General features: G+C 45.3%; 1 protein-coding gene across 2 annotated transcripts in view; it reads left to right on the top strand.

Annotated features, from left to right (window-relative positions):
* The window catches only part of HECW1 (HECT, C2 and WW domain containing E3 ubiquitin protein ligase 1), a 392,878-nt gene extending 365,813 nt beyond the window's left edge, over nt 1–27,065 (top strand). For both annotated transcript variants that reach the window (XM_070504453.1, XM_044770932.2), the window contains 6 exons: nt 9,946–10,044; nt 10,636–10,765; nt 15,701–15,847; nt 17,025–17,139; nt 19,116–19,314; nt 26,616–27,065. In XM_070504453.1, the coding sequence (XP_070360554.1) occupies nt 9,946–10,044; nt 10,636–10,765; nt 15,701–15,847; nt 17,025–17,139; nt 19,116–19,314; nt 26,616–26,727 (802 nt within the window). In that variant the 3' untranslated portion in view covers nt 26,728–27,065. The remainder of the gene's footprint in view (nt 1–9,945; nt 10,045–10,635; nt 10,766–15,700; nt 15,848–17,024; nt 17,140–19,115; nt 19,315–26,615) is intronic.
* Nucleotides 27,066–27,416: the final 351 nt, after the last annotated feature.

Here is a 27,416-nt window from a genome sequence, read left to right as displayed (position 1 = left end):
CTCCCACTTCCTCTCTCTTCAGCCAGATCTTGCCCCTCCTTACTCCTCATGCTCGAGTCGCCGTGCATTGCATGCTGTTCTAAACACGTTCCATTCTATTTCCTGCCTCTTTCCTCATGTGATTTTATTTCCTTAGAAAGCTCTTCCCTGCCTTCTTAAGCAGACTAATTTCTACTCATTCTTTAAAGCTGACCTCAGTCATTACCTCCTCCAGGAACCCTGCCTAGATTTAATCCCTCCCAAGTCAGCTACGTCTCCCGCCTCTGTGCTTTCACACCTCCTATGCATTCCTCTGCAGCACTTGCTACATAGTAATGAAATGATGCATTGCTATGCCTGTCCCCCTTACTGTCCTGTAAACTCTTCAAAATGATTGTTTACCTTTGTACACACCTGGCACATAGTAGGCAATCAGTAAATTTGTTGAAATTGAAAAGGCATGAACACACATTTAAAAAACAAACCCAAGCCTCCTTTGATGTCAGCCCTATCCACCTACCACTGCTCTCCTTTAGAGAACCATTCCTACAGAGTCATCTGTGCTTGTTTTCTCCGCTGCCTCTTCTCCCATTCTCTCCAGCCAGCCTTTCCCCGATTCCAGGCACCCCCCCCCCCCCACCATGGAAACAGCTCTCATCAAGGTTGCCAAATCCATTGGGCAACTCTCAGGCCTCCTATTACTTTATCTCAGAGGCACTTGACACAGTCAGTCTCTGCCTCCTTCCCAAAACACACTCTCCACATCCCTTGGTTCCTCTCTTACCTTGCTTCCTGTTCCTTCTCAGTTTACTTATTGTCGCTCCACAGCTTCCAGATCCCTGAATGTTGCGTTGCTTAAGATTAAACCCTTGGTCTACCTCTCCATCCGCACACACTTTCTTGGTGATCTCGTCCAGCTGCATAACTTCAAATGACACTACATCCTGACGACCCTCGCATTTACACCTGCAGCCTGGCCCTGTTCCTGGAAGTACTGACTCATGAATACAACTGCCTCCTCAACGGCTCCACCCGGATATTAAAGAGCATCACAAACTTAATATGTCTGAAAGAGAACTTTCAAGTTTCTCCTCCAAACCTTCTCTTCTGGTGTTTCCTATCTCGGTAAATGGCCCCACCATCTACACAGTTGCTCTGGCCCAAGACCCTGGAATGTTCTTGGTGCCTCTCTTTTTCTCACATCTCCCGTCCAATCCATCAGCAAATCCTTGTGGCTCACCCACGAAAATATACCCCACATCTGACCTCATCACTTCCACTACCGCCTCCCTAGTGTAAGCTGCCATCGCCTGCTAGCTGGATTACTGCAGGAGCCTCTAAACTGGTTTGTCTGCTTCCACTCTTGCCAGCCTCACCTCTCTCTGTGCAGCATCCAGAGTGATCATTTCAACACATCAATCAGTTCACTTTATAGACCCTGCATGAAACCTCCAGTGGGTTCCCATCACGCTTAGAATAAAATCCAACGTCCTTCCCATGGCCTGCCAAGCTCTGGGTATCTCGCCAAACTCACGTTCTACTGTCCTCCCTTTCTCTCTCTGGGGTCCAGCCCCACTGCTCTCTTTACTGTTATTCAGACAAACCATATATGTTCCCACGTCGGGCATTGCTATTCCTGCGGCTCATATTGCTCATGCTCCTCGAGGCTCACTCGGTTTCTTAATTCAGATCAGCATCATCTCCTCAGTGAGGATGACACAATTTGGTGCGTTTGGGAGGAATCATTCTCCCCTGCTGTCCTTTCCCCAAGGGAAACCGAGAGCCCGAGAGCCCAAGTTCTCGGTGGGAGTCTGAAAGGATATTCGGTGGAGTAGGAAGGCATACCTAGCGATTCAGGGAGTGAGGAGAAGCTGCTCAGATATGTGCAGAGTGGAGCTCCAAGCCTCAGGGTGTGTGACTGTCATTGCCTCCGTGAGCGGGCCCGGGAGAGGCAAGTGGTGCCTACATGTCAGTTAGAAAAGAGATGATGATCGCCTGTTCAGATAGCCTCCCCCTGAGAGAGTGGTTTTGCTTCGCCCCCACCAGGGGATATTTGCAATGTCTGGAGACAGTTTTGGTTATCAAACTTTGGGCGGTGGATACTGGCGTCTAGTGGGTAGAGGCTGGGGTGATGGTAAACATCCTGCAGTACACAGGACAGCAAATGTCAGTAGTGCCACAGTTGAGGAACTGGCTCTATTCCTTTGAGAACCACAAAGGACCTCTTAAAGGACCTTAGCCCCTGCATGTCCTCGTCCATTGCCAGGGAAGCAGTGGCAGGGGAAGATCCAGAAAGTAGCAAGGATGGAAAACATGATGGCTGAAGAGAGAGTCTTCTAGAACTCAGCTGACACAAACTCCCTGGCTGTCAGTCTGCAGAAGGCAGGCAGTACACAGGTGGGTGCAGTCACAGTCATAGCTTGGGAGGCAGGCCATCATGATGGTGTCCTGGGGGCACTTGGCATGCATGCAGTTTCAGCAGCTCTCTGCCCTCTTTCACGGACTCAACAAAATGTTTTTGAGCCCCTGGGATTTGCCAATACAGTGCTGGTTCTGACAGGGGCTTGAGCTCCAGAAGATGCCATGGTGTTTGAAAGAGGCCTTCAAAGTCTGCAGACTGTGTGCAGGGTTTTGAGCAGACCTGTGTCCTTCCAATTGTTCTTGCATCTGCCTGAGCCTCCCATCCCCTCACCAAAGGCGGCGAGAGCCAAGCACATTATCACCAAGTGTCCAGCCTCTCTACAGCTCTCCAGTATCCTGTCTGATCCCCTTTCTAGGCAGAAAGACCAGAGACAGGACCAGCTTTGGGTCTCTCCAAGCCGAAGCTGGTACAGGGAGCATCTCTGATACTGAGTGGTGTGCAGCCAAATATAGAGAAGCCAAGAGTCACGCAGAGAGAGACTGGTGGCTCACACTTCAAGAAGAGACCGAGAAGGTCACCAAAACCAAGAGACACTTTTCAGAGCCTTTCACACTTAGCATGTTGCCTGGGCAGTGCGCCGAGGGTTTTATTCTATTTTTATATCACTTTCATATAAAGGGATTAACTAGAAGCCTTTGAAAAGTGTTTTGTTCTGTCCAAAATGTCGTTCCAGGGTATCATCCGGTCTTTTATTTTCTCCACTTGGAAACCATCCTGCTTCCCCTTCCCTAAATGCAGCCTGTGAACAAGAAATTCCTCTCCCAAAATTCCTGACTGAATTTTTGCCATCACACAAACTGCTTTTGTTTAAAGGATCAGTTGAAAAATACACCGTGAAATCATTACATACTACCTCCTGCTAAAACATGTTCCCGCACGAAGTTTCATTAGAGAGATTGGAGAGGGAGGAGGGAGGGAGGGAGAGGCCTGCTGTTTCAGCTTCTTGGTGTAAAACAGTCACCACGTCTCTCCATAGGTTGACTCGGTCATCTACAGTCTCCTCTGCAGGTCGCTCTTTCTGTCCATCTTCCTGGAAGGAGACCTCCTATAGATATTGGAAATGTGAGCAGTTAACTTAATCGAACAAGCCTCAAATGGTGTATGATGTAGGTTTGTATATTTGTGCTCCACTGGGATAAAACCAGATATAATTTTCACTTTAATTCAATTCAACAACTCTTGATTGGGCCCTTACCTCTGTAGGCACTGTGATCCGTGAATGCTGTTCGTAAGCAGAGCAAGAGTTTGCAGCTGTGGAACAACAGGAGACTGCAAACCAGCCCACTGGTCCAATCTACACCCTCCCCCTTCAATCCAGTGGGGTTGTGTAGCTTGGTGTAAGGGATCGCATGCACGTCTGTGGATAGGATTTATCGAACACTCCAGCAGACTGACCTCCACTAGTCCCTGGGCAAAGTCTTTTAGCATCTTAGCAATTTCCCTGTCTAACAGGTATCATTATGATCCCTATTTTGCAGATGAGTAAACTGAGACCCACAGATGTTAAGCAGCTTGTCCAAAGTCACATAGGTCAGGAGAGTTCAACCAAGGCAGCCTGACATCAGAGCTTGCAATACTGTCCTCCCTACCACACTGCCTTTCTTGAATTATTGGCAAACAGTCCATAGTATAATGAGCCAACAAATAGTAATACACTCAAGGGGAGAGTTAAGATTTTGTTGGGCCTCTAAACCACGTGGGAAGATGTGCTCGAACTATGTGAAACTCCATTACCTTTGAACTCTCGCTAAAATTGGCAAAACCCAGATGGAACTGAGATAAATCCCTGCCAGTAACATTGGTTCCTCTCAGATCTCCTGCCATAATCGCCCTCAATGTCTTGATGAGAGCTCAAAGTGGCTGTTCCATTGGAGGCAACTCAAGTTTCTCTCCCAGACATCTGGTGAAGTGTTGATGAGGATTCTTGAAGAGTGACATCTGCCCATTTGAGAAGTTTTCCCATGGACCCAGAGTTAACCGACTGCATGCTGCCTCCTCCCAGTACCTCTGAGCAGACAGGTGAAGATGAATCCCGCTGAAGTTTTCATCAGAGTGGGAAGAGCTAAGCCAAGGGTTGGAGCATTCATATAATGAAATACTTTGCAGTTGATTTAAACTAGATGATGGCAACCTGTATTTGCAGATACATGAGGGTCTCTGTGTTGTACTGTGATGTGAGAAGAGAAGTTGCAGAGGAGCACGAGTGGCAAGGCAGTTCCATCTACATAAGCGTGTCTGTACTCACCAACTGATGCTCAGGCGGAAAGACCCGTCAGGGTCAAGGATATTGCCTCGGGTGATGGAGTTGATGGATTTTTATTTGATATTTTCTATGTTGCTTGTATTTTTTCTTTACACTAAAAGATACCCAATTCTGTTCTTTTTCTTTGGCAGGAGGGTGGGGGTTGATGATACCAAAAAACAAATCTTGCAACATACTGGAAACCAAGGATACGAAAAGGACTCAGAGTCCAAGCGATGTTTCCACAAACCACAGGGTCGTTGGGGTTGGGTTGAGAAATCTAACTGTGAGCTGTCCACATTCCCCCACTGAAGGGAAACAGACTGTGCCTTCTCCCCAGCGAGACCCGTATAGGACTGACTCTCAATAGAGAGGATGTTTTTTCTATTAAATGTGGGGTTCTATATTTTGCTATACTGACCATCTTCTTGTAGTGTCTTAGGTCTAAATGGGTTTCTGTGGAAACACCTCTCTGATCAGTAAATAAATAGAAGAAAATGGCTTATATGTTTTTAAAAAGCCAGGAATACATCTTATGGTGATAGCATATCAGAATCTCCTGGGGAGTTTTCATATTATACCCAAGACAGAGCCAGAGGGAGACTCTCTCTTCCCCCCACTTGACGATTACTGATGACAGGAGGTCCCATTCCTGACCCACCATGGTGTCATATCCTTCAGTGGCTGGAATGAGAAAAGGTTGAGACCCACCATCCAGTGCCAGGGGGAGGGTCCCAGTGGGATGGACATGGTGTAGCTGGCACGTGGACTTAGACATGTCTGGTACATGCAATCGGGGGAATGCCTTGCCCCTCTTGTCCTCAGCCACCTCCACATTGTGTGCATTTGCATCTGCTCATTTACGTGGGGCCTGAGGCTCCTGCTGTAAAGAGAAGTTAAATGGTGCCCATCGTTGGCATCAGACGCACGTGGGCACGTCTGACGTGCTTGTGAAGGGAGCCAACAGAAAGCCAACTCCAAGCGGGGAATCTGGGTTCCTCCAAAATAATACAGCCCAAGAGAAGCAGAAAAATGGCACAGCAGTTGGGCAGCAGAGCCTGAGGTTCAGATATGAATGAGTGGTGGTAGCTTCTCACCACGCCCACCGTAACTGCCAGCCTAGGGACAGTGAGTGAACCTCAAAAGCAGTCCTCATACATTCTCAGGGCCCCAGCAATGCCGCTGTGGGGCCTGGCTAACAGAGCAGGTCAACATGGAAGAGCGCCTTCCCTACTGGGAAAATTAAAATGAGCAGAGGGCACTCGGAAGAGCAGATCTCAGGCAGCAGCCTTGGGGCTGATGGTAATGCCACTAGAACATGCAACACATTAACCATTTCTGGAATGTGGTGAGATCAGCATGGCACAAAAATGGCAGCCCAGGAAAAAAAGAAGGAGCAGTGCCACACCCCGTGAGCAGGGCTGGCCTGCAATATCGGATGAGACACCATCTGGGGTCCCCAGAGAGAAAGGAGTGACTGAGGTTCTGCAGGTTCACACTCAGGGGCTCTTGGACTGGAGACCCTGGGGCCTGGATATTAAAGCCACACATGAACACCCACGGGCAGGGGAGGAGGAGTCTGCTACTTCTGTAGGACTTACTTTCATTTATCCTTAGAACTCTTTATTTGTGCAAGTAACTTAGATCAAAACTAAACTTTTTCTTTTTCTTTTTTTGCTTAAATTATCTGGATGGTTTCTTCAGTCATCAATCCAGAGACTAAAGAAAAGTATTTTCTCTCCATCTCATAGTTCCTACACATTTTAACCTATGTTAACAACAAGTACAGTCAATTTCCCAACAAGTAGTTATTCAAGCTAGGTGAGATAAATAAAGGAGGGGCACAATTACTAGAAGGTGTTTTCTCATTGACAGAATTATATGCCATGGCAACTCATCAACTGGTAAAGGCTTTCCATTCCAATCCATGCTTTTTAAGCTATTGTTTGGGATTTAAATTGTACAATTGCTGTTTTGCGCTTTAAACAAACACATCCCAGATCATAGTTCATTGCTCTGGAATATATTTTACTGTAAATATTGGACTGGCTACAAGCCATCCTGTCTGTGTTTATATAAAACTAAACCACATTATTATAGCTTGCTTGCACAGCTATCAAAAAATATCTAGGGCCTACTCGTTGCCCACATCAGCCTGTGAAACCAGTAAAATTTTGTCTTTGGAAATTCCATCTTATGGTCTACCCCATACAAAGCAAATAAACAGTTCTCTATTGGGTCTGCATTGCAGTCCAGAAACAGTCCCATCAGCCACACTCCCTCTATTCCCACCCCCGGGATGAGAGGCAGGCAGTGGCGATCCTGGCTGCAAAGTGCTGAACAAGACACCAGACTCTGAGGTCCAGTCCGTCTGGTCCCCAGACCCTGCTACCCTGATCACTCATGATTGACCAGAGTGGGCATCCAACCTGAGGTGGGACAACCAGGGAATCTTGCTGGAAGTTTGGACCTGGGTCAGAGAGAGTCAAGTTGGTCTTTCTAGGTGCTTGCAGTTCAGCAGGTAAAACATGGGACGTGTTGACGATGAGAGAGAAGAAAGGAGCAGATGTGCAGTGAGGAGCCAAAGGGAGAAACTGGATGAGAGAGGGGAAAGCCATTTGAGCCCCTCATGTTCCTGACGCCCAAGTGCGTTCCTGACCCTGGGTTCCGCGACACACCACCAGGACCTTACAATGAATTCCCTCTTTGGCTTAAGCTAGTTGAAGTTTGCTTGAAGCAAAATATTTCTAATTAGCACAAGGATGGGTGGGAAGCCAATATAAAATGATAATAGCAATAATAGCTAACATTTAAAGAGGGCAGTTTTCCAGAAGAGGAAATGGAGAATAGTTGGCTAAGTCCTTGCATGAGGTCACACCCCAGGCAGCCCGGCCCCAAGATCAGAGGATTAACCTCTCTACACTCCAGCTTCTCAAAACGGGCACAAAGGAAAGGGCCTACTCTGGTGTCGGGTCATTGTCCTCACTCTACCACTGCTCCACTTGCCTGAGCTGGTGATAACCAGCAACCTGCATTTTTACTGTTAAATGTGATGCTGAGATAAATGTTCTTTATTATGTTAAGGCAGCATTCTTCTATTCCTCGTTTACAGCGATTTTTTTCTCCGGAAATTGATGATGGATATTATCAAGTAACTTTTCAGCTTCTAACCAAAAAAAAAAGAAGCAAATGATTTTTGTCTTTTGACCTTATAATTACTTTTAATAATAGAATGCTTACGATTAGATTGTTCTTAGTTTCCCCAAATCAAACATCCTTAATCAGTTTGCATTGTTCTGGGAAGAGATTGGTAGGTTCTCTTGTGTTTTATTTATGATTTTTCTTAGTGAATAAATAAGATGTCTTTAGTTTTCTTTCTTTTTTTTCTTTTCCAGATTCCATTTTATGGTTATGGTAGCTCATAATGACGACTTAAGAAGTTTTCTACCATTTTCTGATTTCTGGAACTGTTTAAATAGCAGAGGGGTTTTCTGTCCATTGAGGGTTTGAAAGAACATGTCATTAAAGAAATATACATACGTATATATATATATCCAGTCCCAGCATCAATTTTGGATATAGTCCTTTTTCCTCAAACTTTTCTAGTTTACACTATGGTCGTCTGTTTAAGTTTTATACTTCTTAAATAGAATTGAATAATTTATATTTTCCTAGAAATTTTACAATTCATTGAGATATCCAATTTTTTAACGTTGAGCTGAAAATAGTATTCTTATGTAATGTTTTTATGACTCCATATCTGCAGATACTGCCTGCCTGCTGAGATTACCATTTCCCTTTACTAGGCCCTCTGGGACCACCTCCAAGTGAGGAGGGTACTGGCCAGGCACCTCTGTGTTGACGTTGGCTCTCTTCCCCCTTTGGTTGGCCTCAGTCATCTCCACCTGGATGGCCACAACCTGCCATTATGTTAGAAGCAGCAGCTGTAAATGCCTTAGAATCCAGTTGGAGTGAGTAGGCCTGTATTGGAGCAGAAATAAACCGTGTTTTTATACACAGGATTGTGGTTGCCATGTTGGGGCCCGGTCAGTTATCAGGGTGGCCAGGAAAGAGCGCTGAGGAATGAGGCACCAGAGGGGCACCTGGCCTCAAAGACCCTAAGATGTTTGATTATCCTCTGAGCCTCCCCATCCACGGTGGCCCCATAGCACCTTGAGGAGGTTCTGTTCGCCTCGAGTCTCTTCAGAGTCAATATTTGCATGTAATTTCACGCAAAAAGAATCAACTACTTCAAACATGCCAATTTGAAGTTTTGTTTATAGTTACACTCATTCTACAGATTAGAAAATCTATTCATTTTAACAACGTTTAGAGCAGCTATACAGGAAATCTTTTGAATCTAAAAAGAGCCTCATGAAAGGCAGAGGAGATGGGTTAGTTGGCAATTCCAACTGGGAGAGTCTGAGGGAGTCACAACTAAGTCCGTGCCCAGGGGAAGTCTAATCAGATAGTAAGACAGGGAGACCCCAGTTATGGAGATTGGTACCAGAACTGGGCAAGGCCCCATGGTGGGGAAACCAGGGTGCTAGACCAGGCAGACAGGAAGCTGGTTAAGGAGCGGAGCAGCAGTGGGGTCAAGCTCCAGGAGGCCTCGGCAGTCAGCTAAGCAGACTACCAGCAAAGATTCTAGGTAGCTGTTTGCCCCAACTAGGATTTAAATCAGTCAAGGCCCTTACATCTGGAGGTAGCCAGGTCTCCGCGACCTGTTCTTCCCAGCAGACCTTGTGCTTTGTTTGTATGCGGCTGGCAATATTGAATAGCAATGAAGGCTCAGCACAGTGTAATTCCGTGTAACGCTTCCCACTGACTGTGAGCACAAGTGCCATCTGCGATTCCTGCTCAAATCCTCCGCCTCCCAGCACGGTGTCAGGCACACATTACACCTTCGGGTGGTGTCTCTGGAATGCTGCAATGGCTAAGGATGCGTGGTCCGGAAAACTTCCTGTGTCCTTGAGTTCGGTCCTCCTCAGGTTCAATGTGAGCTGTTTCTCTAGGGTTCCAGGATTCCGCTTCACCAATGCTGTCCTTCTCTTGGGTCCTCATACTCTCAGGTCTGAGGAGGATTCCAGCAAAATGACTATTCTGGTACTTGGGGGAAAGGAGGGTTCCTTTAGTACATACCAAGCACTGGGGCACTGCTTATGGTAAAGAAGAAGGAGAAGAATGGGCGCCTCCCATGTGCTATCAGTTGGCAAATTCCTTAAGCAGCGTAAAAGGAGTTAAATACTTAACAATGTAAATTCTCACCTGCCCTTAAATTTCTCTGCCTTGTCTGCTCCAGGTTCAGGTTTAGCGGTCGTATCCTAGGCCTGGCTCTGATCCATCAGTACCTTCTGGACGCCTTCTTCACGAGGCCCTTTTATAAGGCGCTCCTGAGACTGTAAGTGCGTTGCAGCCACGGTCCCCCTCCGGCCCTGCCTGCAGGACGACAGGCGCTGGCCTCCCAGGCACCTCCGGCACTGTTGTCACTGTTTCGCCACCATTCCTGTTAGGTTTATGGTGGTTTACGTTTCCAGTGCTTAGCTATCACATAAACCATTTTAGCACAATAAAAAGCCATTTGGAGATTTTACGTAAGCATAGGAGAAGGCTGTTGTAACATCATATGGATATGGATATATCAGTTTTTGTAAATAATTATAGTAACATTACAGACATTTCCTTAAACTACTAAGTAGAATTGATCTGTCTATAACTTGGTCGTTTTAAAATGATCCTTTGCTCCAATTGCCGGGGACAGTCCATGAGTCAATAATTGTTTCATGTTTATTATTGTAAATCTTTAATATTTCCCTTTCAAAAACATTATTGAATGAACTAAAAAGATTCATCAATATATTCAAAAGTATCAAATTGTTAGAGTAGGTCTGTGTTGTTTTAGGCGGGCGTGGCATGACCACGTTTTGGGATGACGTCTGGGCAGCCACTGGTTGAACAGTCTGTTTCCCTTCCTCCCTTTGAATGCACCCAGGCCCTGCGATCTGAGCGACCTGGAGTATCTGGACGAGGAGTTCCACCAGAGTTTGCAGTGGATGAAGGACAACAACATCACAGATATCCTGGACCTCACGTTCACGGTCAACGAAGAGGTTTTCGGACAGGTCTGTGAAATGTGGGACTTGGAAAAGAGATTTTGGTTTTTATTGTGGAAAACTCACACAACATAAAATTTACCATCCTACCCATTTTTAAGTGTACAGGTTACTATTGTTAAGTATAACTCCCCATTTCTCCTTCTCCCCAGCCCTTGCAACCACCATTCCACTTTCTCTTTCTATGAATTTGGCTACTTTAGATACCTCATATAAGTGGAATCATACAGTACTTGTCTTTTTATGACTGGCTTATTTCACTTGCCATCATGTCCTCAAGGTTCATCCATGTTGTACGTGTGACAGGATTTGCTTATTTTTTAGAGTTGAATAATATTCCACTGTGTGTATATACCATATTTTGTTTACCCACTCATCTGTTGATAGACAGTTGAGTTGCTTCCACCATTTTAGCTGTTGTGAATGATGCTGCTGTGAACATAGGTATACAAATACCTATTCGAGTTCCTGCTTTCAATCAGTCCTTTTGTCTATATACCCAGAAGTGGGATTGCTGGATCAAACAGTAAAGGGATTTTGTTTTTAAACTAGAAAACAAGGAATCTTATTCATTAAAATATAATTCTTTGGAGCTGGCCCCGTGGCATAGTGGTTAGGTTCAGCACACTCTACTTTGGCGGCCCAGGTTTGCATGTTCGGATCCTGGACATAGACCTACACCACTTATCGGCCATGCTGTGGCGGCGACCCATTATGAAATAGAAGAAGGCTGACACAGATGTTAGCTCAGGGCTAATCTTCCTCAGCAAAAAAAAAAATATATATATATATATATATATATATATATATATATATATATATAAAATTCTTTGAGGACTACTTTCTTTAATAAAGCTGTCCATGTCTTCTTCCTTCTTTTTCTTGTTATGATATGGATCTACTTCATAGAGTTTTTTGAAAATTAAATATGATAATGGATCAGAAAGCATTTTTATAAAGTGTGAAATATGTATGTAAGGTATTTCTGTTACCTGTGCAACTACAAAAATACTTCTTTTTATCACCAGCATCTAGATATTTACACCTCTAAAATGCGTATCTTTCCATACTATTTAATAAGATAAAGCTTCCCATTTGTTTTCAACCAGCATTTCTATAACACTGAATCTTCTGGGTTACAGTTTTATCAGCCTGACGTGTGGTAATTTGTAATGGGCTGTTGTGAGAATTAAGTTGGGATGCTTGATAAGTGCCTTGCATGAATGTAGACAGTGTGCTGAGTTGGTCGGTGAGTTACCCACTGAGCCTTGCAAACCACCCAGCACCCACATGTCAATCAAGAATCTTTTCCAAAAAAAGGGGGGGGCCGGCCTGGTGGCGCAGCAGTTAAGTGTGCACGTTCCACTTCAGCAGCCTAGGGTTCACCAGTTTGGATCCTGGGTGTGGACATGGCACTGCTTGTCAAGCCATGTTGTGGTAGGCGTCCCATGAATAAAGTAGAGGAAGATGGGCACAGATGTTAGCTCAGCGCCAGTCTTCCTCAGCAAAAAGAAGAGGATTGGCAGCAGATGTTAGCTCAGGGCCAATCTTCCACAAAAAAAAAAAAGGAAGAAGAAGAATCTTGGACAGGTCATGGAAAATGTCAATGTTCTGTTGTGTTTCCTTTGTGTAAACTCACCTCTGAAGAATACTCTCTTCCATATTTGAGAAAAAATTATTTCTTCTTACTATATAATTATTTCTCTATAACTATAGAGAGCACATTCAAATGTGTCCAAGAATGTACGATTCACTGAACTGTCCCGCCGTGTACTAGATCAACATGTAAAATACACTGTCCCCCGCGTATGACTCCCTTTAGCCCATCCTTTACGTTTGCCCCATAGAAGAGGGTAAATTTGTAAAATCAACACAATTATTTAGCAAATTGTATTAAGACAACTGGGTAGCCGTCTTAAAAAATTTCAAGTTAGACCCCTAACCTAACTCATACTAAATTCCACCTGGATCAGAAAGCTGAATGTAAAGAAAAATAATTTTTAAAAAGTGAGGGAATTTTTATTTTTAACCTTTCAGTAAGGAATGCTGCTGTAGATGTGACATAAACTTTCAGAATCATAAAAGAAAAGATTGACATAGTTTAGCTCAAATTATTTTTTCAGTTCTGCATGGCAAAAATACACCATAAACAAAGTAAAAATGGCATAATATTTAATACATTGTAATGTGTAACACAGACAAAAGGCTATGTCTTTCAAAATAGGAAGAGATCCCACAGATCAATAAGAAATTATCAACAACACAATAGAAAATTAGCAAAGATTATAAGTAGATAGTTCCCAGAAAAGGAAATACGAGGAAATACTCAATTTCATTCACCATTTTTAAAAAGGTAAATTAGAGCATAGTGAAATACCATTTTTCCTTATGAGAATGTCAAGAATCAGAAAGTTGAGCAGTGTTCTATTTTGGAGATGGAGAAACAGGCAGTCTGTATGGGAGTGTAGGTGGAATAAGGTACCTCTGTGGCATCTGTCCTCATTCTAAATGCACCTGCCCTTGACTCGGCATCCACGTCTCAGAATTTGTCTTACACATAGATTCACACCTAATTGAAATGGCCTGTGTATTAGGATCTTCATTGCAGCGTTGTTGATAATTGCAAAAGATCTGAAACAATCTAAAGGCCAGCAGTAGAGAATTGGTTAAATGCATTATGATACATTTACATAATGGAATCGTGGACTAGCGGGATGTGTGGCTATTAAAAAGTGTAAGACACCCCAACGCATCAATTTACATATACATCATAAATGATAAATAGGATATTATAACAACAACAACAAAGAAAGGATGGGACAGATCTAAATTGGTATGAAACAATTGCAAAGACATATTTTTAAGTGAAAAAGTATAGTGATGAACAGTGTGTATAATGTGCTACTGTTTAAGGGGAAAAAGGAATGATATATACATATTGCCTAGTCTGTACATAGAATCTCCCAGGAAGGGAAATAAGGGTAATTTTCTCCATGCAGGGAGATTGTATGGCTGGGAGAGGAGATGGGAGAGAAACTTGCTTTTCATTTTCTAGCCTTTTATACAACTCAAATTTAATTCCATGGACAGATATTATCTACTCAGAAATATGAAGTAAACTACAAATAATTAAATACATAAAATTAGAGAAAAAAATAACATTGAAAATACAAAAGCACAATCCTTCATGTGTGTATAATATAGGAAGCGAACAACTCAGAGAAAAGTTTAAAATGCTCCCAGTGATAAAAATCAGAATGTGTTGTAGATCTAGAATAATGTATGATCTGTTTGAAGCTTACACAAATCCTGTTTCTTTTCAAATGCGGTCACCAAGAACGATGACTTTTGTTTTAGAAAATTGAGTTGCAGCCCTTCTTTTGGCAAGTTATGAGATGGTGAAGACCAGACAGACAGATGCAGGTGAAAGACACCATAGGCTTCTCATGGGTGTATTAGGATTGGGGTCAGCTGCTAGGGAAGAAACCCAAAATGACCCTGCTGAAATTAACAGAAGTTTATTTTTCTCTTGCCACATAAAAGTCTGGGAGGGGCTGGCCTGGTGGCATAACAGTTAGGTTTGTGCGCTCTGCTTCAGTGGCCTGGGGTTCGCAGGTTTGGATCCTGGGTGTGGACCTAGCACTGCTCATCAAGCCATGTTGTGGTGGCATCCCACATAAAATAGAGAAAGATTGGCACAAATGTTAGCTCAGAGACAATCTTCCTCACACACACAAAAAAAAGAAAAAAGTGTGGCGGCAGGCAACCTAAGGCTGCAGTCCCTATGATGGGCTCCTATGCTCATGGCCCAGATGCACATGGACCCGTCCCAACCATCACGTCCATGTCTGAAGCAGCAGAATGAAGGAGCAAGAACCCCTCCCTTTGAGGAGACCACCTGAAAGTGCCATACAACACTCTTGCTTACACCTCATTGGCCAGAATTTAGTCACAGGGCACACCTTGCTGCAAGAGAGGTTGGGAAGTAAAGTTTTTAACTGGGCAACGAAAAACCAGAGGATCCAAGGAATATGGATATTGAGTGGCAACTAGTATGTTATAATTGGCCAATAGTTTATAATTAGCGCTGGTCACCTAAGTGATAGGAGAAAAAGTAACCATCAGACATATGTGGACTGTTTCGTTTCGGTACCTGTGTCCATGAGTGCCAAATATATATGTGTGTGTGTGTATTTTTTAAACCAATAGCTAAGTACAGTTACTCCTCATTTGTCTTATAGCTCTGAGGGGTGAGGTGAACTCCTTAAGCGAATTTGAGATGACTGACACTGAGCCTCTTCAAACACCAACACTTTTTGATAAAAATGTCTACTATGTTATCCACCTTCTTACCTTTCAAAAGACAGAGCACAGATCATAACTTTCCTTGATGACTCAAGCTTGTCCTAACAAACGGGCGTCACCAGACTGAGTGGCAATGCCATTCTCTGTTTCCTTTCTCAAGGTCAAGCTGTCACTCTGCAGCCACTATTATACCTGGCTGTGCAAACCATCTTCGCATCCTCTGCTGCTTTGCTGCCAGTGAACTGCTGTGGGTGGGGAAGCTGGTGACTGTTACAAACTTGCTTTAATCGAGATTCAAGAGAATCAATTACGTGACTGTTGTATAAGGACACTGAGCTCCATTTGGGGACAACCAGAGGCATATTTCTTTCGTTTTCCTTATGCCTCTTGAGTTAAAGAAACATATTTTCTCTTTATAAAACAAAAAACCACAGCTCTTCGAAGGTGCTTAAGTATCTGCTTAGGACAACTAGAGCCTTTCTAATAACTTCTAGGCAACTTGAAGGACGAAAGAGGTAATAATGCTGAGCCTGTGTGAAGAGGACTCGTTGCATAGAGGTCATCCTCCTAAATTTGGCATGGCTTACTGTGAGATAAGCTGAGCCAACAAGCATCGCAATCTTTCTGTTTTCCCACAAGGTAACGGAAAGGGAGCTGAAGTCTGGAGGAGCCAACACGCAGGTGACCGAGAAGAACAAGAAGGAGTACATTGAGAGGATGGTGAAGTGGCGGGTGGAACGCGGCGTGGTGCAGCAGACAGAGGCCCTGGTGCGGGGCTTCTATGAGGTGAGGCCGACCCAGCTGAGGAAGGCAGGCTGCAGGCCAGGGCCTCGGTCACCAGACACAGCTTGTGAGGGAAAGGGAGAGGAACCAAGGCAGGCCACGGGCTCAGCTCTACTCACCAGAGCACAGACAGGACCTGCCTAGGGTAGATGGATGAGGAGTCAGAGTCCTCTGGGAACCCAACTGTTGTGAAAAATGCTCTCACAAAACTGGAGTTGATGTGGCCCTCGTGTGCCACGTATGAAAACGTCCGGTACCTCCTGTCAAGATATGTGCAGGTGGCATGTCCTTTCATTCAATGAAATAAAAATAAGTGAGGTGAAGGCATTGCAGGGTACTGTCCACTCTTGCCAGATTTTTGTTTTGTTATAATGTCACTTTGTGCCACATAATCCATGCGGAGGGGGTAAATCGAGAAGGAGTGATGGTTGCTACCCTTTCTGTCTGCAAAAAATTGACATACTCACACGTTTCCAGTCTAGAAACAAGAGGCCATGAATGTTTTCCCAAGGCTCGGGGCTCAGAAGGTTTTCTTTCCCTGCCGTGATGGAGAGCAGCGTGGGTCACTGCTGGCCCACCACTGGTTTCATTAAAGGAGGTCCCCACCGCAGCGGCTCAGTTGTGCCTCATACACGGGGACGTGGGATGGAAAGGCCAGAATCAGAGCCTAACAAGGCAGCTCCTCCCAGGTCTTTGAAGGAGGGAGGTAGGAAGTCCGAGGAGAAAGGAAGAAAAATACTTTCATATTAATATATAATGCCTGTTCCTAGGAAATAAGGCATAGTTTTATGTGGAAGAGAGGGTACCTTTTAAGAAAATGGTAATACTAATACCTGTTGAGTGACTTCAAAATGATTTGGGCTTTTTGCCTTTAAAATCAATGTTACTGGAGACTTAAATGCGACGAGAGAAGGTGAAGTCTGGGTTGCTCATCACCTCATTCTGAGAGGGAGTATCAGAGGTAGTGAAAAGCATGGGACCTTCATTCAGTCCCCAGGGCATGAACAGGCTACATTTAAAAATGTTTAAGTCACAATTTTGAGCTTAAATACGACCACACATTGAAAAAAAAGTTGTAATTGACATTCAGTTTCCCAGCCTAACCCACAGAAGGAATCGTAATCAATGTAACCTTTCACCATGGTTGGCCCTGTGTACCAAACCCTGATCTGTATTTCAGGTCGTAGACTCGAGGCTCGTGTCAGTGTTCGATGCCAGGGAGCTGGAGCTGGTGATCGCTGGTACGGCAGAAATTGACCTGAACGACTGGCGGAATCACACCGAGTACCGGGGAGGTGAGCTCCCAGGGCTTGCGAGGATATGACCATCACAGATACGATTCATCAATTTTTAAAAATTTTTTATTGAGATGAAATTGACATACCATAAAAATAACCATTTTAAAGCGAACAGTGCAGTGGCAGTCAGTACATTCACAACGCTGTGCAGCCACCACCTCCAGCTAGTTCCAAAACATTTTCATCATCCCCAGAGGAAACCCTGGACTCATTAAGCAGGTGCTCCCCAACCCTCCCTCCCCCCAGCCCCTGCAACCAGCAATCTGCATCGTCTCTATGGATGTACCTGTTCTGGATATCTCACATAAATAGTCACATAACATGTGGTATTTTATGTCTGGCTTCTTTCACCTGGCGTCCTGTTTCAAGGTTTGTCCATGTTGTACTATGTTTCAGTACTTCATTCTTTTTTATGGTTGAATGATATTCCTATATATATATTTCATCATCATTTTTTGAAGACTACAAAAAACTTGGCCTTACTTCATACATGTGCAAAGGGGGTCCTAGTACTTGCTTTCCTCTAACCTTTCAATCTGAACTTTCCTTCAGGTGACAGTAGTCGCCATTAGTGGTCTCTGGCCTAACTTTGTGTAGATGTGTCGCAGAGGACACTGCCACCCGTGGCCAGCTCCTGAGCTGGGTTGCATCCTGGCAGGGAAATGGGTCCTGCTTCGTGTAGGACTGGTGCTCTCTTCACCTCAGTCCCTGTTTGCCACAACACGGTGCTAATTGTCTCTCCCAACCTAATTCCCCTTCCCCCTGCCCGACTAGTCTTCCTAAAACATTGTTCTATCAGGCCACTTCCCCACGCACAAAACAGGCTCCTTAGTACCTATCAAGAGGTATTTGAAAGTATTTTTTAGCCTCAACACCCTTCCTTCATGTAAAATCTTGCAGAGAAACCCCCAATCAATAAAGCAGAGAGCGAGCTAGGGGCCTGCCCCTCAGCCTCTCGTCTCCATAGTATGCTCAGCATAGGAAGCCTCGGTGGACGTCTAAGCCCTCCTTGGCCTGGTAAGAAAAGCACTGACATAAGGCGTCGAGTCGCAGTGTCTCTGCCTGGCTGTTAAGGCCCCCAGCCAGTTTCCCCTCCGTCCTTCCAGACACCCCCCTACACCAGTCTGCTTGCTGTTTCCTGCATATTTCTTCCTCATTCTTGCTGTTCCTATTTCCCCAACCAGAGATGCCCTCCTCCTCTTCTCCACTCACACAAACCCTTCGAGATCCTAACTCACGCCTCACTTCCTTTATGAAGCTTTTCCTCTTTCTACCCCCACGCACGCTGATTTCTGCCATCTGTGACTGCCTCTTGCGTTGGCAGTCAGCGGTGAACCGTTTACTGATTGATCCAAGCTTGGTCTCCTGTCTGCGCTGTGAGAGGGACCCAGGGCTTCCTCTGTGAGCCCAACTCATGTCAGCCTGGGGCTGGCCTGAGCGCAGCTGCTCCGGGGGCACCAGCGGCTGCAAGAGAGCCCAGCAGCTTCCATTCACCAAGCTGGCCATTTACCTCAGGCCTTTCTTAAGTCGTAGGCTCTCCTGTGGTATATGATTACCAAGAACTAAGACATCAGAACAAAAAAATACAATGAAATCTTGTATTCACAGATGGTTTTATCTCTTAAGAAGATCTCTACTACACCTAGCCACTCCTTGTCTACATTTATATAAGGCGGGAAAATGACCTCTGGGGGCCCAAGTGTTTAAATAGAAAGCAGCGTCTCTGAGGACATCCCTCAGACATAAAATCTTCTTGTAAGATGTCTATTTTCTAAATCTGCTTCTGCTGTAGAGCTTGACCTAACCACACAGGTTGTTTTAGACCTCTCTAAGGCCACCACCATTAGAGAAATCAGCAGATGAGAAGCAGCCATTCAGTTCTTGTCACACCTGATGAGCATTTCATCTCTCCCCCTCCGCTCCTCCCTCCCCTCCCCACGCCCGCTCCTTCTCCCTCCTTTTGCTCCGTTCAGGCTATCACGACGGGCATCTTGTGATCCGCTGGTTCTGGGCCGCGGTGGAGCGCTTCAATAACGAGCAGAGACTAAGACTGCTTCAGTTCGTCACGGGAACATCCAGTGTGCCCTACGAAGGCTTCGCAGCCCTCCGAGGAAGCAACGGGCTTCGACGTTTCTGCATAGAGAAGTGGGGGAAAATTACGTCTCTCCCCAGGTACGGAGCTCTTGCCAACCTTCAGGGAACGTGCTGAAGAGGGCCAGGCGTTCCTTGGTATCTGAGCTTGGGTGATCCTCCTTGGGGGTGGAATTCTTTTCTGCCACCCGAAGCATTGTTATGTGAGTTATGAGTGAAGGGTGCAGGTGAGAAGTCTCTGGGAGGTGAATTTAGACCATATTCTTAGTGATTTTTTGATGATTGATGGTATTTGGGCTATAATATCATGGTCCATGTGTTTGTTGTGGGAAGCTTTCCAATCCGTATGTAGCCCATTTTAATTTAAAGGAGAATGTCTCACCTGGTGGGAGTGAGGGGAGGAAGGGCTGCAAACCCAAAGGAACCCTTCCAGCACTGTCTCTGTGCTTCTACAGCGCATCACTCGACGCTCGGTAGGACAGCTGTTCATGTACATGTCACATTTTCCTTACTGTGTTTTCAAACATGTGAGGACGAGACCACGTCTGTCTCAGGTCTCTATGGTGACTTCTGTGTAGTAAGCCAGCAAGGAAATTGTTGTGAGATAAATACAGAAAAGGAGGCACTGGGGATCCAGGCAGTTTAACAGAACAGCTTCCCTAGGCTGTGAGTTTTCCTCCACACACTTCCTGGGTCCTTTCTATGCCATGTTGGGTAGCATATTCCTCATCAGTGAAGTCAGGAGCACTAGATACTTCTGTGTAGGTACTATAGTAATAAATACTGCTCAACCGACAGAGGAAAAGATTGATCCATGTTATTTTCAACTACTATGATATTTTCCATTTATAAAACAAGATTCACATTTATTTCAGCTCTATTTCTCCATGGCTTCCCAGATACCATTGCTAAGTCCCTCTTATGGAAGGATTTACGGAACTATGATCTTCGTCTAGCTTTCCCACCTTCCTAACGTCCTGAAGACAATTCATGTGACGTCAGTGAGCGTCAGGAGGCCCGGGACAGTGCAGCCCAGCCAGTTAACAGCAGCCCCAAGCCTGGGCACCATTGTCAGCCCCGGCTTCACCCGCTTAGTTAGCAGACCCTCAGTGCTCATTTGTGTGGCTCTCCTGATGGCTGAAGCTACTGAATTAAGTCTGGCAAGAAAATTAGGCTAAAAAGGCAAGATTTCCATTTGTCTATTTTAATGATAGATGTAGAGGATGAGGTTATTTGGAAATATTCTGTTTTTATTTTAGAGAAATGAGTTTGAGTCTCCATTTGAGGATGGGCTTCCCTACCCTGCCCCAGTGTGTACCTCCAGAAGGGGCTGAGGTACGACACAGGAGCTTTCGGTCTAGGGAGGAGCATAGCCCGATAGTAGTGAGACACAACGCAAGGTGGAATGAGAGGGGCACTAAGAAGGGAAGGAAAGAGCGAGATGCTGTGAGGATGTAGGACAGAGGCCCCATCCTGACTGAGCTGTCACCACAAAGAAGCTGGCATTTCGGTGAGCACTGAGGGGCACGGAATAGGGGAAGGGACTTCCAGGCTGAACCAGCAGCATGAACAAGGCCTGGGAGTGTGAAACAGCCAGCATGTGCTCAGGAAGGGGCACCAAGCCAGCGTGAAGGACAAGATGTCTGAAATGACATGGGGGATGCAGTTGAGAAAGATAGTTTGATGCACCATGAAGAAAAGACCCCACTGAGGAGTCTGTTTTATTCTTTTGGAAAAGGAAGTTATTACTTTTGTCATTTTGGGGTCACAGATTCAGTTTAATTACATATTTTCTTTGGAAAGCTTTGAAATATACATTAAGACTCTTAAGACAGGGGCCAGCCCGGTGGCGCAGCAGTTAAGGGCGCACGTTCTGCTTCGGCAGCCCGGGGTTCGCCAGTTGAGATCCCAGGTGCGGACATGGCACCGCTTGGCAAAAGCCATGCTGTGGTAGGTGTCCCACATATAAAGTAGAGGAAGATGGGCACGGATGTTAGCTCAGGGCCAGCCTTCCTCGGCAAAAAGAGGAGGATTGGCAGCAGTTAGCTCATGGCTAATCTTCCTCAAAAAAAAAAAAAAAGACTCTTAATACAGAGAGCTTATAAGGTGGACATTGAGCTTATGATCGGGCCCTTCACATCTGGACCAAAACATCACTAAAAAGGCCACTGCCCTCCAACCCCAGAGAGGATTCTTTGGAGAAGCGAGGACTTCACCCCATGCCGGTAGGGTCCCGAGAAGCACATGCTGAGATTCCTGTGAGAGGACAGTGAAAATGACCCTCTGAATAGTAACCCCTGACTAGCGTCCCTTGTACATAGTCTGAAGATCTAAGAACCTAAGAAGTGTCACCTATGTGTGGAGAGAAAGAACGGTAGTTCAGAAAGACCTGGCCAGGCCACATGGCAGGTGGCAGGAAGTCCTGAGGCTGGCGGGAGCAGGAGTGACAAGCAGACATGAGGTGACCCAGGGCTTCCCAGAGACCGTGAGCCCCAGTGCACGCTGCCCACCCTCGGAGGAGAGGGCGTCTGCCCTCTACAGAAAGGCAGCTGGCTTCCCAGATGAGAACGCCAAGTGGCAGCCCAACAAAACCCAGGTCAGAGCCCAGACTAAAGCTTTACGTCAGTCCACGTGCTTGACGTCTAAAAACAGTGCGAAGAGTAGGAAAATGGACTTTGAGAGTAGGGCTTTCAGGCATCTAATTTTGCAATGCCTGGTCAAGAAACTTCTTACACCTTCATAGGGGACGTACAAGACGAGTGGGACAGTCACTAGAGTTGAGGTCAAGGAGCTGCAGGCTAGGGCGTTGAACAGGATATCTGTGTGGACTCAGATGCTACACAGCCTGGGGGCACACTTGAAATGGAAAGGATGTCAGTACAGTACCAGAGATTTTAGTAAATGTAGTTAGCCAGAAGATCAGAAGGTACGGAAGTTATATCTAGATCACTGATTTTCAAACTTTTTTAAGCATAGCCCACAGAAAGAAATACCCTTTGCATCACAACCCAGTACCTGCCTGTGTACTCGTGTGTGTGTGTGTCTGTGTCTGAAATACAAGTTCCTCAAAACAGCACTTTAACCTTCTTAGCTGCAGGTAATACACTCTGTTTTCTACTCTATCCTATTTCATTAAAACACCATGTCAGACAAAACCAGTAGTTTTGGAAAAAATTATGTAAGTGGCTTGAGATTCAAAGGAACAGAAATTTTTGATCAAAGATTGAAAAGCAATGGTCTAAAGTTGGCATTGGGGAGTGAGAAGACTCCACATCACAGATTGTGGCAGTGTGAACAATGGCTGTCTCCAGTCATGAGGACTGAGAAGGGACGCTAGGACGTGGGGGTCATGTCTGAACAGAGTTTAAGGAGGTGGGAGATTTCCTTACCATGAAATGAGGGTTGGAAAGGGGGCAGAGGAAAGGCTGGGAAGGAAAGAGAAGCGCAGAAGCTGTCAGAGTAGACACAGCACAAGGCAGCGTGGAGATGGAACACAGGGGAGGAGAAAGCCTTAGGAGTTTACCCTTGGAGTAGGGACCAGGGATAACACAACTCTGAGTCATGGGTGGATTAACTGGCCTAAAAGTTGCAAACAGAATTCCAACATGAACTTGCTTCACCACAGACGTAAACTGAGCCCCAGCCCAGGCTGGAGGCTGAGGCCTGGTTAAGCTAATAGTTGGCTTACTCTGTAGGGATGACTCTCAAGGGGGGGCAGGGAAGAGGCAATTTTGCCCACTCCCCCCCATCCCCGGGGACATTTGGCAATGTCTGGAGATATTTTTGGTTGTTGGGGAGGGGTGCTACTGGCATCTATCTGGTAGAGGCCTAGGATACTGCTAAGCACCTACAATGCACAGGACGACCCCTCCCCAGGAAGAATTATCAAGTTCAAAATGTTAGTAGCGCGGCGGTGAGAAACCCCGCTCTGTAGGCTGTCAGGCTACAAAGGAGGCGTGAGGGAGCCATTGGGAGTCCGGAAAAGACACTGACAGCCATTGAGAAGCCATAGAGAAGCCAAGGGGAGAGAGGTGTTCAAGAGGAAGAGCTGTCAAATGCTTTTAAAGAGCTTGAGGAGGTGGGGGTAGAGAATGGGCTCTGGATTGGGGCATCCAGAGGTTACTGACAAACTTGAAAAAGTAGATCACCAGTGATGAAAGCAAGGACCCGTCTGGAGAACGAGGCTGTAGGTGGGCAGACTCGAAGGGGAGACACAGCTTCCATAACGGGCCTCACAACCAGCAGCAAGTAATAGTGATGGTTCCTCTTTTTGTCGTTTGCTTTTAACCAGCCTTAAAGTGATCTCTGCTGGACAGGAGCAAGACTGTCTTTGGCACTGTGTTGGTTAAGATTTTAATCAATAACTTGGGAAAAGTCGAAGAGACAGGAAGATCAACTGTGTAGGTGACACAAATTAGAAGGGCAAATAATACAGTGATTGGCACAATCTAAACCCAAAATTCTCTCCAAATACTGGACCTAGATTAACACCAAACAAAGTGAAATTTGTCCTGCCATCATTGCAAAGATCCGTGTGGATCAATTGCCCAAATAGGAGATGAAGGTGACTCATTTGCCAGCAGTTTGTGTGAAAAAGGCTGAGAGTCTGAAGTCCCCAGAAGTGTGACACAGTTCCTGAAATCATGATAGCAATTGTGGTTGCATTAAGAGACTCTTATTTTAAATAGTGATTCATATCGTTGATCCTCTCAACAACCCTCTGAGGTGCACAGAGCGTGTCCTATTACCCAACAAGTGATAGCACTGAGGCTCAGAAAGATTAACAGACTTTCCCAAGGTTATAAAGCTGGTAAACGACTAGACTGTGACCAGAATAGAAGACTTCTGACCCCCAGTTTTGTGCTTTCTCTACCACCTCACCCCACCCGGGAGCCCTGGGCCCAGTGCACAGGGAGTGAGGTAGGCCAGCTCTCTCTGCTGGCAGAGCCACACCCGGCGGGCAGCAAGCACTTAGGAATGCTGACTCGAATCGTAATTTGATTGTGTTCATTCCTGCTAGATGACAAGCTAGAATTTAAGAGAGTTAGCCAAGGCTGCACATAAATGCAATAAAAGCAACTCTTGAAGAAACCCTGGGTGTTCAGACTAGGTCTTGAAAAGGTGCCATTTGCTGAATACTTTCAGTTTATTCCCAGAAATTATCTTGTCCAGAATTAATTTGGTTCCAACTATTTTGTAAATAGGGGATTTTTTTGTCTGTCGTATTTCCAGTCAGGAGGGCCAGTTAAAATGACCAGAGGAAGAAAACCAAGAGGATGACGTCTGCTCATATCTCACTCCGGGCTAATTCAGCCAGGTCCAAAAGCATACTTGGGATCTTCCTGCCCACTTAGCTTGGTTAGCCATGGCCCAGGGTACGTCCTAGTGTCAGGCTTTGTAAAAAGAGAGAAGGGCCACTGTAGCTGTCTTCCTACTCTTACTTGCAGTAAAGATAACTCTTTACTGAGTTATCTTCCACTCTTCCTCAAACAAATACATTTAGGTAAAGCATTTCAATTATTTTCTTTTGAAGCCAACATAGGCCTGTTTGAATCTTAGATAAAAATCTAAGACCTCTGCTGACCTCTGCCTATTTTCATATGTCTTCCCAGTTAAATTTTTAAGGCCTAAGGGCAGACACTGTACTGTCCTGTTCCCACCCTTGGAGCTTGAGGAGACAGGGTGTTTCGGAGAGTGGGGGGTAGCTTCCCAAGGCAAGTGAGGGAGCTGTTACCAGGGGAAGGAGTATGGATGCTGGGAGACGAAAACAACCGCATTCTCCCCAGACTCTCCGTGTGCAGGAAAACCTACCTTCCCATCCCCTAATTGATCCCCCCATATCCTGAGCTCCACAATGGCCTGATCTGGAACTCCAAAAACAAGGGTAAAAACACAGCACAACTTCCCTTGGGATCTTGTAATTAAAAGAAGAGTTTAATATCCCAAATAAAATTCAAGTGAAGAGAGAATGGTTTTTTTGGTTAGGGTTTTGTTTAGTTTTGTTTGTATGTATGTTTGTTTTGTGATATTTTATTTTATTTATTTTATTTTTAAATTTATTTTATTTTCTTTATTTTTTATTTTTATTTTTCGCAGGGAAAGATTCACCCTGAGCTAACATCTGTTGCCAGTCTTCCTCTTTTCTTTTTCTCCCCAAAGCCCCAGGGCATGGTTGTATATCCTAGCTGTAAGTCCTTCTAGTTCTTCTGTGTGAGTCACTGACACATCGTGGCAACTGACAGACAGGTGGTATGGTCCTGCACCCAGGAACCCGTCGCAGGCTGCTGTAGCAGTAAGAGTGCCAAATTTTAACCACTAGGCCATCAGGGCTGGCTCAAGTTATCTTATTTTTTAATTTATCTTACATTATCTCACAGCGCCCTTTTCTGTGCTGGTTGGCTTCTCAAAACACCATTTCGACACACCCCCCCTTCAGGAAGGAGAAGGCATTAGATCAGCCTTCCGCTGCACCCATCCACCTTTCACCTACTTATGTACGGGACTCAGCATCAACCAAGGATTCTGTAGAAACAAAGAACCTCTGACAGGGAGCAGCCAGTCCCGCGATTTAAGGCTCCAGAGCAGGAATCTGTGTGTCCTGGGCTCTTGGACTCTCCTCTGAGCCCTGCACAGATGACACAGGGTCTGGCTGGTCCCAGTCCATGCGTTAGCAATGGCGGGGGAAGCCATTCCTTGTCTAGGCCAGACACTGGCATGTGTGGGCCTGCAGGATGAAGCACATGCCAAATAAAGCAGAACCTAGGGCAGGTGGCACGGGAATGCTCCAGGCACCCAGGGAGGACTATCCCACAAGCTCAGCTGTTTTTGGAAATGCAGCACTTTGGCCCAGCCTGTCCCATAGAGAACTATAAAGAAGTCAGACTCTCTCCAGGGCACACCTGGTGTAATGGAGCATTGGATCTCAGACCTCCAGGGAATCCATTGGCACCTCTAAATTAATGCACATGGTTTACAGAGGCCCAGAAATCAGAGCTGGGCAAGGACACTTGGGATTGTGACCCTTTAATACTAATGTTATTTCTGCCTCCTTCACCGACCACATCCACATTCAAATTTCAATTGCAACATAAAGCTTATGCCATAGAGTTTATCATTGATTTGCTAGTGCGGTGTCGTGTGGTTTGCTTACAAATGCAAACCACCTATTTCTGTTTATTCCGCTCCCTCAACTGGTCTGTTCCTGTCTAGAAGGCTGTGGTTCTTAGTTTGCAATGTTTTACAGGGGTCCTAAATCATGGTTCAGCTCACTTTCGATTCACTTTCGACTCACGGCTTCAAACTGATTACAGATATATGCAAACCCGTTGTCCCATTGTGTCGTTGAAGCAAACACCTTCACCAATCTTTTCTCCCCTGTTCAGGGCTCACACATGCTTCAATCGATTGGATCTTCCACCTTATCCCTCGTACTCCATGTTGTATGAAAAGCTGTTAACAGCAGTAGAAGAAACCAGCACTTTTGGACTCGAATGAGGAAATGGAAACTTGCCTGACCTTTTCCTGGCCGGTGACGTCACCCTCTCCCTTTCCCAGAATCAACTCTCCTTTGATTTTGGTATTCCATGATTTTTATTTTCAAACCAAATCAGGATTGACAAAAGCTGTGCATGAAGAACTGCCTTCTTCTAAGATCTAACCTTCAGGCTTATCTCCTCTATTTTCAATGAACTGCTAGCCTGTATGCAATATTAAAAAACAGCTGTCTCAAGGTCTGTGTATATCCACATACCTCCATTACTAACAATGAAATATGAATGCAAGTTATGCTACTCTTGACCAAATGGTAATAAATGTTTACTTCCATTTATATGATTTAAGGGAAAATTTGAGCATTAAGCATTCCAAGCTTTTATACGCCCATCTCTTCTGAGCAGAGCCACCATTTTTTATAATTTCTAACAACCAACTCCAGAACCTAGGAGCTGATCAACTCTTTCTTTCCCTCCCACTTTACTTCTCCCTGTGCGTACAATCCATCCCAAAACAGCAGCGGCAAAGCCGAAATTTTTATACGTTCAACTCATGATTCATATGTGGCATCAGTCTCATCAGCTGGAACTAGCCTAGACATATGGTGCAAATATTACACTTTCCAACAGATAATAGCAGCGAGAAAAACACCTGCTGATGCAACGCAGAGCATCCCAATGGTTGTGGCTCAA

Source organism: Equus asinus, chromosome 1, assembly GCF_041296235.1.
Source record: "Equus asinus isolate D_3611 breed Donkey chromosome 1, EquAss-T2T_v2, whole genome shotgun sequence".
Lineage (NCBI taxonomy): Eukaryota > Metazoa > Chordata > Mammalia > Perissodactyla > Equidae > Equus > Equus asinus.
Note: the sequence above shows the minus strand (reverse complement) of the source record. Positions and strands in the feature narration are given on the sequence as shown.